Source organism: Triticum dicoccoides, chromosome 5B (assembly GCF_002162155.2).
Source record: "Triticum dicoccoides isolate Atlit2015 ecotype Zavitan chromosome 5B, WEW_v2.0, whole genome shotgun sequence".
Taxonomy (NCBI): domain Eukaryota; kingdom Viridiplantae; phylum Streptophyta; class Magnoliopsida; order Poales; family Poaceae; genus Triticum; species Triticum dicoccoides.
In genome coordinates, this window is record NC_041389.1 from 669,663,564 (window position 1) to 669,674,784 (window position 11,221).

The 11,221-nt window shown below is 41.8% G+C and overlaps 1 protein-coding gene across 1 annotated transcript; it reads right to left on the reverse strand.

Moving 5' to 3' along the window:
* Positions 1–2,648: 2,648 nt before the first annotated feature.
* On the reverse strand, positions 2,649–6,318 carry LOC119306579 (40S ribosomal protein S23). The gene is made up of 4 exons (XM_037582760.1): positions 6,179–6,318; positions 3,340–3,495; positions 3,132–3,258; positions 2,649–3,029 (listed from the first exon to the last, which is right to left on the reverse strand). Exons 1-4 carry the CDS (start codon positions 6,181–6,183, stop codon positions 2,889–2,891), a joined length of 429 nt encoding a protein of 142 aa, XP_037438657.1. The 5' UTR covers positions 6,184–6,318; the 3' UTR covers positions 2,649–2,888.
* Positions 6,319–11,221: the final 4,903 nt, after the last annotated feature.

Sequence of the window (11,221 nt, forward strand, 5' to 3'; positions counted from 1 at the left end):
ATCAGTGTCCTCGGCTTGAAGACCGGATCAGGGGCTACAGATGGTGTCCTGGATTAGGTGGTGCATACCAGGTCGACCTGCCATTCATGGGCCGAGCCGAGGAACCGCCGACAACTGACGATGGGGCATGTAGGCCATGGCCCAAGGCATAATCAAGATGGAATCCTCCGAAGACTTGCCATACACTTCAAGGCGTATTCAAATTATCAGCATGTTATCCCTAGTTCTAGTCAGCATAGTTGTAACATTAGATACCCCTGGTGCCTATATAAGACCTGGGTTTTTAGTGTCTAGAGGCATCCTAGAACAGGTTAGAATTCAATTATACGATCTTGAGGTAGATCGGCATCTACTTTGTACTCCATCCACAATCAATATAATACAAGTAGGACATAGGGTTTTACCTCTTCAAGAGGTCCCAAACCTGAGTAAATACGACCCCTTTTACTTCCTGTTATCATCGTGCCAAGATCACCAGCTCGGGACCCCCTACCCGAGATCCGCCGGTTTTAGCACAAACAGGTAGTATCGGCTAAAATAAATAGTTGATACTTCTGAAGTACTGCCGCTCTTGTACCGCGGCCAAAACAGACAAGAATGGCTCCTCTACGCTAGTTGGTATGATACTTGGTCCCATAGGGCCGCTCCACCTGGGGAGCGGTGTTACCGGCCAAGAGTGTGATACTATCGACCTGAGAGTGGTCAAAAGTAGTATTGCTCCCTCATTCCCCCACTACTACCGGGTAGCGAAAATCAGAAGCACTAAGTTAGAGTTGAGAACTCCTCGAAATCTGGGAAGGGTATGTGGGTGCAAATATGGTTTTGTGCATGTGTTTGATTCCACCCATACCTTCCAACGCAGACGCCCTCTTAATAGTGCAGTTTTCCTACGATCAAATAAAATAAATCGACAAAAACACCGGGTTCGCTCTTTTCCTATTAGAAGGGAACATAACCGTCTTGTGCCACTTTCAGATATACCTGTGTAGCTCAAGCACACGGTTAGACTGCAAGTTATGTTGTCATCAACACCAAAATCACTTAGGGAGGGAAATGCCCTTTCAAAAGTACTATGACCCCTTCGAAATTACTAAGCGTACTCGTGATGCGGCTTATCGTCTTCAAGTGCCGGCAGCAAGTCAAATTCATCTCGGGTTTTGCAAAGCTTCCTGAAATTGCTGATCTTGTGGCAAGTCTATTGGTTCCAGAAGCTATACTTGAGCGTCGTATGATCGAAAAAATAAATACAACCATTCCTCATATCCAAGTGAATGGTCAGGGTTGTCGGAAGATAGCTTTAGTCGGGAAAACTATTATGTGCCCAATGACCATTTTCTAGCAGCCCCAATCTGGGACCGGCCACGTTCTGAAGAAGAGGGGGGGTGTTTATTTCCATCTTCTTCACTCCTTTTATCTTTCTTTTTTCCTTTTTCTTTTTCTTGTCCCTTTTTCCCTTTTTGGGAATGATTTTGTTCGGTTTTCTATTTTTGTTTTTGTTTTCTTAATTCCTTTTGCAAACGCGTGAACTTTTTTAAATTTCCTGAATAACTTTTTTCAAATTTGTTAACTTTTTTCAAAATTGATGAACTTTTTTCAAAATTGATGAACTTTTTTCAAAATTGATGAACTCTTTCCAAAATTGATCAACCTCTCTGAAAGTTGATAAAAAAATCAATATCGACGAACTTTTTTTAAAATTGATGAACTTTTTTCAAAACCGATGAACCTTTTTAAAATTTGGTAAACTTTTTTCAAATTTGGTGAACTTTTTCCAAATTTGATGATTTTTATTTGAAATTTATGAACTATTTTTGAAATATGTGAACTATTTTTCAAATTTTATGAACTTTTTTCAAGTTCATGAATTTTTTTGAAGTTTGTGTACTTTTTTTATTTCGTGAACTTTTTTGAATAGGCCGATTTTCTTTCATGCTCATGGATTTTTTTTAAAAAAAACTGTGGATTTTCAAATTTTGTTCACAATTATTTAATAAAATCACGTTTTCCAGAATATTTTCAAATAAAATCTGTGCGTTACAAGAATAGTGTTGTGCAATTTTGTGTTTACTAACGCGGCTTAGAATTATTCTTAAGCTTTTCGCGCCGCTGCAATGGATATAATCCACTGGCTCAAGTGGTTAGCCGAAGACGGACACAATTGTTAACTCTCAAGTTCGAATCTCGGGATACCCTTCGAATCCCCAATTCTCTCTCAACCTTCCACCGCTACCTCTCAAGGTCCTCACACCCGGGCTCCTGCTTGTCGGTGGTTTAAATAACATCAACCAGGGCTCGTGGATTTTGGGATTTTGAGTGGCATCGAATCATTTCTTCAGCAGGGCGTAGGGGCAACATCGGTGGGCTTGTGGAAGGGCGAAGAGGGTCCGGCCACACTTTGGTCGGTCGAGTGGCCCGGTCACCGGGTCCGGCGCTGAAGTTGCTGAATTTTGCTTTCGGCTATTGCTTCTTATCAGTTTAGATCAGTCTCCATTGAGGTATCTTAACATGGCAAGGGGTATCTTAACAAACTCGCAAGGAAGACAAAGGTGTTCCGGGGCTTTTTTATAAAATATTTATTTTGAGATGCCTTTGTGTGTTTTGGGTGCGAGAGCGACGCCGACTAGTGTGTTAAAAAAACAGCAACACAGTGAAGGCTAAAAAGGATAACAGGACCACGACGGTACATCAAATATCACAGCAATACGATGCGCATACACGTAGAAAAACGGAGGGCGGAGGTTTACTGTAGGAACTGAAACTTGGCAGCTTAGAATTCAGATGTTTCCTCGACAAGAACTAAGATCCACACGCTTAAAAACATTGCGAGTAACCAGCAGGATGCAAGTTTTCATGGCTGCCGCATCTTGGAAGAATGGAGAGGAGCCATTTTAGGATCTGGGCTTCTCCTTCTTCTCCTTGAAGAGGGCGAGGAGGGACACGCCCGACACCTTCACCACCTTGAACCGGACACCGGGGATGTCTCCCACAGCATGCCCCTTCCGACCGAACCCAGCGATGAGCACCTCATCCTACACATTCATCACGGGCGGGCGGTGTTAGCGAAGAAGAGAGGGGGTTGACACGATACTAGCTGACAATGAAGTACCAGGAGGCAGGAATGGTATACTCACATTCTCCTCGATGAAGTTCAGGCAACCGTCGTTTGGCACAAAGGCGGCAATCTTCTTTCCATTCTTCACCAGCTGGACACGAGCGCACTTACGGATAGCAGAGTTGGGCTGCTTGGCTTCAATGCCACTACATAAAGTGCAAACAGTTTCGTGTCAGTTATCTATTGTTCCACGGAGGAAACAGGCACAGGTAGTTTATCAAATTTACATCTTTTCAAGGACAATCCCCTTCGCGTGGGATGAACCAGCAAAGGGTTTCTTCCACTCGTTCCCCAGATGGCTCTTCTTGTAGGCTTTGTCAGCCCACCGCTGGTTCCTCCTGTGGGTCTTGAGCTTGCGCCCAGCTCCCATACCACGTGTCTTACTGCATAAGCATCGCAGAACATTAGCATTCAGGGAAAATATGAGAACAAGCTAAAGATAAAAAGGCTACAGCTTGAACATTCCGTACGAAAAGTATCGGCTCAAAACTACAAGCACACAACTGCAGTACATGAATGCAGTTACATCTGCATTAAATTGAATTTGTACGGTAGATGAACGTGAATACATCCATATATTAAACTAAAGAAGTACAGTATTGTTGACATAGTTTTCCCATTCGTCGTTTCAACTAGCCGCAAAAATGAAACAATTTTTCAGGACTTGACAAGCAATTAACCTGAATATTTACACAAAGATGTACTACCTCTGTTTTTAAATATAGGACGTTTTGGCAGTTTAAATTGAGCACAAATATATAGAAGTAACAAATATAGGACATTTAGGAACAGAGGGTGTAGTACTGAACAAAAGAGAGGTATTTCAAGCCCTGAGGACAGGTGCTGATAAAGCAGAACTAGCGAAAGAAATAACACAAATACAGGACATTACTGAGTAATACAGCCCATATCTGTTTGCTACAACCCTAAGCCAATTTAAAGCACTTCTTGATAGTGAATGCAAATAAATTTTAGCTCACAGATAACTATCAGCTGTTTATTAAAAATCACACTGACCTTCATAAAAATCTGTTAAATTAGTTGCATTGGAATAAACTTCTCATTCTGAATGAATAAGGCCAAGAAGTTGAAGTATAAGTTGGAAAACAAAGGCTCAAAAACAAAATACCAACAATAGGGAGAAAACCCGAGCAACAACCGGACCAAATAATGAAGACAAACAAATCTAGATTTGCACAACTATTCGATGAAGTAATCATGTCATGGAATCAAAACATTTCATACAGAAAGTATTGAGGCAAAACTACAAGCAGATCACTACATATATGAATGCAGTTACATCCATACTAAATTGAATTAGTGCAGTTGTTCACATATTTTTTCAATTTGCCGGTTCAACTAGCCACAAACATGAAAGAATTTTCAAGACTTGGCAACCAATAAACATAAATATTTAAAAAAAAAGACCCAGTGAACAAAAGAGAAGTCTGTCAAGTCGTGAGCATAGGTTCTGATAAAGCAGAACTAGCAAAAGAAATAACAAAATAAAGGACATTGCTAGGTTCATCCTATCTGTTTGCTACAACCTCGATTTATTATTAGTCAATTTAAAGCAGTTCTTGATGGTGAATGCAAATAAATACTCCCTCCGTCCCATAATATAAGAACGTTTTTCAAGCTAGCTTGAAAAACGTTCTTATATTATGGGACGGAGGGAGTATTTAGCTCACAGATAATTCTTCAGCACTGTATTTTAAATCACACTGAGTTGTCATTTCTCAAGAAGCTGCACTTATAAGGCCAAGAAGCTGAAGTATAAATTGGAGAACAAAGGCTCTAAAATAAAATTAGCAATATGTGGGAACAAGAAAGCTAATAGCGCAAAAAACTGAACCACAACCTGACCAAATAATGAAGACAGACAGAATCTAAATTTCCAGGACAATTCAATGAAGTAATCATGTCATGAATAGAAACATTTCACAATCCATATGTAACACCACATGTGAATCATAGATCAAGTGTTTGTCACTTCGTCATATCCCAGTGAGCTAGAGGTACACACATACGCACTACAATAGAAATTAGGATATGTTGAGTCAAAGTGCAGCTGACATATGGGTATGCAAAGGTACACGGTCGAGAAATTGGAACCACGCTCAGGAGAAGGACCATTGGTCGTCACTACTCACTAGATATGTAAATAATTGAAGAGAATACTAGACTACCACAGGAATGCTCTATGTTCTGCTATGTTGCTAATCATGTCATGAAAGTAAAAAAATTCACAGTCCATATGTGACACCACATGTGAGTCGCAGATCAAGTGCTTGTAGCATCTTCATATCCCAATGAGCTAGAGATACACAAAACTCCACTAGAACAGAAATTAGGATATGCTGACTCAAAGTACATCGTATACATGGGCATAGAAAGGTACATGGTCCAGAAAATGGTATCATTCTCAGGGCAAGGACCTTTGGTTCTCGCTGGTTATCTTGATAATCCAAGAGAACACTAGGCTACTGCATACCGCATATTCTGGCACGTTGCTAATGCATAAGAAAATATATAGAAGTAACTAGAGTCTAGAGCACTGGGCATAAGAGAGGCATTCGCTTCTTCAACCAATAGAGCACAGTGCAGCCAGTTGCATAAGGTTTACAGACAACTGACGGCAAAACTGTCAAAAGCAAAGGTACTTAGGATTTAAGGTGGATAATTTGTGCAAAAAAAACAAGGAATGTTTCAGACTACAGTGTTGCCTCGTTTAATTAACTACTGTCAACAACACAAGTAAAACGCAAAGAGAATCAAGGGCTTGAATGTTACTAGTGAGGCCAGTCCCCCCTGCTAAGCCAATTCCACCATTTACAAGCTAAAACTCAAACCACATCGGATTTTTTTGTTGGCACGGAAGCAATGCAGATCACTACTCACAATAGTCCACTTCAAATTTCATGCATGCGTCGGACAAAGGGTCTAGAATCCAGAAGAGCACATAGTAAGATGAAGGTGCTCTCTGGTGGATCTGTTGATACAGCAAAATCGAACGGAGTAGCGCGGGACTTGTAGGCGAGATGTAGAGTGCAGAAGTTAAATTACCCCATGTTGGTCGGCGAGGGAGATCGCGAAGCTCGAAGCGGGGGCTTGGCTGCGACCGACGGCGAGGGCGCTGGAGCTAGGGGCGGCGGCGGCGGAAAAGGTCGCTTGGTTGGAGACTTGGAGGCGGGCAGGTGGGCGAAGGGTTTATCGGAGGAAGTTTGGCTCCGGCGACGGGCCCAACAATTCAATGGCATGAGCCTCTATTTGGGCCCACATTTGCATTTTCCTTTTTGCGATATTGGGCCACATTTTCCTTTCTCATTTTATATTTTCTGTTTCTTTGCCTCTACAAAATTGTTCGGGATTAAAAAACAGTTATGAATTTAAAATATTCATAGGGATTTCAAAACAGACATCAAATTTCAAAAACAAGTTCATGAGTTTGAAAAAAAATCTTCAATGCAAAAAATATTCGTGAGTTCAAAAATGTTCTGGCCACTGAAAATATGTTTGTGAATTCAAAAAATGATTAAAACATTTAGTCTTCAAAAAATGTTCATGATTTGGAACAAATGTTCTAGGATTCAGAAATGTTTGTGAATTATAGAAAACGTTCATGGATTCAAAAAAGATTGTCGATCTGATAAATTCCCGCTGATTCAAGGAAAAGTTTAAAATTTCAAAAAAAAATGTTCATAATTGTTTTCAAAATGCTTCTGAATTCAAAAAACGTTAACGATTTAAAAAATCATGATTTTGTAAAAAAAATGTGAATTGGAAAAATGTTCACAATTACATAAAAATGTTCATGAATTCGAAAAATATTTCATGATTTCAAAAAATATTTATGATTACAAAAACAAATGATCACAAAACTTATTATAGATGCTCCAAAAATTGAAATAAAAAGAGAAAAAAATAAAGAGAAAACAAGAAAAGAACATGAAAAATAATAAAGAAAGAAAAAAACGAATACGTAAAAGGAAAGTAATTAACGAAAATTGAAAACCAAGAAACAAATACCAAACAATCAGTCTCTGAAGGTTCTAGAACCAACCTTCCCAAGAGTAGGAAAAGGCTAGTTGGACCGGCCCAAAAATGTACGTGCGGGGGAACATGGCGTGCGCGGGCGATCGCTAACCAGTGACCGGCCCACGCGTCGAGTAAATCCATATATGTTGTACATCGCGGTAAACTGTCAGGGCTTTGCACAGGAAGGGAGCCCCTCATATCCAGCCCAAATATGGGGCGTCTCGGACGCGTCCATCATGTGGACTTGGCCAGCCTAGCTCACGCGTGCCTATATCTCCATCCAGAAAACCCTAGACCGCAGTCAATCTGAACTCCACTTCAGTCCCCTCTCCGCCCACTTCAGTCCGGCTCCGACGACGATGGGGAAGAGGTCGCCCTCCGCATCGCGTTGAGGCATTCGCAGCTCGACCAAGGCGGATCCAGCAGCAGCAGATCTACATCGTCAGCACCCGACGCACGTCGATGCAGCGCCGGCGACGTTGCCAGCCCGTCCCGCCCGGCATGCAACTCCGGCCGCTCCACTCCGCTCCTTCAGGTACGCCGCCCACCACCACCCTATTCTCCGGAAGTAGTGTCCGACCACCGTCGGTTCCTCGTGCCTGTGCCGGGGCTGGGCGCGCACGACGACGCCCGAGTCCGAGGCACGAGCAGTCCGATGCGAGCTGCAGCGGGGAGGGATTCGACCGCGAGTGGGGGCATTGTCCGCGCGTCGGTCGATCTTGATGTCGTGCTCCTCACGTCGGTCCTCCACCACTCCCTCATGACGGCGGAGAAGGGTGCGCTGCGCCTCCGTCGCAAGAATGCCAAGGCGCTCCGACTCCCCATCGAGTTGTTGAAGCGCAAGGCAAACAAGGAGGCGACGACGACGACGCGGGCAGCCTGCCATGCGAAGGACCAGGACCGCCTGCTCCGTAGACTGTCAGGCAAAAGGTGCAGCTCTGACTCTGACCTGAAGGACGACTCCACCTCCTGCTCCAATGACGACGCATCTCCGCACGCTTACGCCTACATGGAGCGTTGATCGTGTCTATAGTTTATACGTAGTGTTGCATAGGTTTGAGATTTCAGATACAAAGGGATGAGGATGTGGAAGGCAACATACAAGGCGTGTTTTCGGTTAGTTCCTGTGACGCGACCGGGACGGATTTGCCAACATGCATGCCCAACTCATGACGACAAGTAACCAACACTAGTAGAAAAACACCTAATAGTCCCGGCCGTTACTAATACCTCCACTCTTTAGTCCCGGTTCAAACTAGAACCGGGACTAATGTGCCTCCACGTGGCTTTGTGCGCCGAGCCCAGTCAGTGGGCCTTTGGTACCGATTGGTGGCATCAACCGGGACCAAAAGTTCATGTTTTTTTTTGGAAATTGACTGCTTTAGGGGTTTGGGGGGTTATTTTTAGGTTGTTATATTAGCTAGCTAATAGAGAGAAGTGTCCTCTCTTATATCTTCATCCTTGGTTTACCAACGCTGCTGCTATATATGTTCATTTTACCCGCTGATATAATAACTCATGCATGCTCGCATACATCAGCATATATAATAACAAGTACTCGTCCTACTAATCATGCATCATCATACAACTTCTACTCGTTATTAATAATAAGTCATACGATCATCATCCTCATAGTCATCGAACCCAACCCTACATAATTGTTCTTAACACATGATCATCAGTATCATGTAGGACCTAAACACCCTTAAGGTAAAATAGCATAAAACAATATAGACCCTGACTCTTCATTATGAAGAATGACGATCATCATGTCTCCAATTTTTGCCCTTCGCTGAATGTTGCTTCCAAGAAGCTCCTTACGACTGTCCATACATTTTTTCCATTCTTTGATTCTCAGGTCTCCACTTATTTTAGAAACCCGGTATGGACAGTTAAGATTCATAGGATGACCTGGTTGTATGTTCAAAACATGAATGCTACCGTGTGTATACATCAGATGAAGCACATAATCATTCGGGATTATCTGTTGAAAAACATAGTAATAACTTCGTAGTTAGCAATGATATGATGTACTAGTTTTAGAAGTGTGCAAAAAGATGCACGGATGTTGTAATAGTACAAAAATCTTACCAGGGTATCTCCATGGTAGTTACCGTAGTTCAACACGTGCACTAGTGGCACGTATTGACCATAATGTTGAGGAGTTCGATTGTAGACATTGTAATTCTCAAGATCAGTACAAAATGCGACCAGATGATTTTTCTCCTGATAAGTTAGTTCGGAGCCTTCGGTGTAGTAGGTTTTGTCTACCATCTTCCGCACATTCTTTGAAGAATGAAAATAAGCTGTCAATGGAGAATAAGTTGTCAACTATTTTGAAATAAACAATATAAATTACTTAATAACTATGTTAAGCTCACATGGGGGAAGAATTGGAGGTGTATCCACAAGGACGAAAATCGTAGGTCTCTCTTGCTCGATTGTAGGATCACCAAGATCCATGGTAACAAGCATACCCTCATCAAAACCATACATCTTGCAAAGTGCTTCCCAATTTTTGCAATCAAAATGGGTTACACTCTGAGCATTGTACAGCTTTACTTGAAAATCCACACCATGATGGGTACTTAGGATAATTTTTTTGATTTCGAAACTTTCATAGTCTTCAAAATCCATCCTCTCCAAGACATAGCGTCTTGCAAAGCATGGGATAAGCTAGTCGAATTGGAAAAGATGAAAAATATTGTCATGATTAAAATAGTTGAAGTCATGAGTAATTACGAAAAAAACTTTTATCGTCGGTTGCGTACCGTATGAACATCGAAGGTCTCCTCGAGCTTAATGCTGAAGCGACGATCTTCGTCCAGCAATGAACCTGTCGCAGATACCTCGGTCGTCGTGGCACCAGTCGCACTCCCCCAGGCGGTTTTCGTCGTCCGATGTACGACATTTCCGGCCTACGTTCATAATTCAAATATTAAACTAGATCATTATTATTAATCATGGGTTGACTATCGATGATCGATGTACGTAGCTCCTCCTTTCATTCCCGAATGCATTATTATATCAAATTGTCTAGCACACGGGAATGAAGGAGAACTTATCCAATATGAGCATTCAATAAGCAAAACCAAATCATAAAATAAGCAAAACCAAATCATAAAATAAAGTATAGTATTCAAATTAGCATGCATTCAATAATTATAAGCAAAAGTACATCATCTCTTGGTGTCCGTACATCGTCGAATATTATCACTAATACAACTAGAACCATAGCGCCCGACGGGTATCGACGCGAGCGGTGGACACCCAAAGATAAGGAACCATCACAGGATCATAGCTCCAGTGAGATCCCTGAAGAACCTGCCAGGTATTGTCGAATCTGCCCTCCAATGCAACCAAGTAGCGACGAACGTGCTCGTCCTCCTCGCTGACACGGTGACGTACCACCTCCGCGGTGTCCGGATGCCTCACCACCGTCACTGGCCCACGCGACCGCCACCAAACAAGGATCGGGTCAACAACGGGCTGCCTCCTCACCAACCTACGTCCCCCGGAAGGTAGCACCTCCCAATACCAGCCCGGCGGAGTCCAGTCCCGAACATGGCCCTGATCAACAAGCAGGCCTCCACCGCCGAGTCGACGACGACGAGGATGCGGGATAGGCATCGCCAACGTCGATGCGGCAACTACTTCTATATATAGTTAAATAAAAGTAGTTTTATTAATTAAATCAACTATCTAGTTCAACTACTAAGCACTTACTATAAATAAATAAGTAGTACTTACTAAAAACAAACTACTTCTATATATAGTAAAATAAATTAGTTTATTAAATCAACTAGCTAGTTCAACTATATATAAACTACTTCTTATTACTACACATATAATCTAACAAAAAAAATCATTAATTGCTACACATCTAATCTAACAACTATATATAAACTACTTCTTATTACTACACATCTAAACTATATACAAAAAAATCATTAAAATTCTATGAACAAAATTAATTACTACACATCTAATCTAATCTAACAAAAAAATCTAATATAACAAAAAAAATCTATGAACTACATATCAAAATGACTACACATCTAATCTAACAAA

Coding starts and splice junctions, on each gene's coding strand:
- LOC119306579 (XM_037582760.1), bottom strand. Junction 3,259..3,339: donor GGGATTGTCCTTGAAAAGAT/GTAAATTTGATA, acceptor CACTTTATGTAG/TGGCATTGAAGCCAAGCAGC. Junction 3,030..3,131: donor TGAACTTCATCGAGGAGAAT/GTGAGTATACCA, acceptor ATGAATGTGTAG/GATGAGGTGCTCATCGCTGG.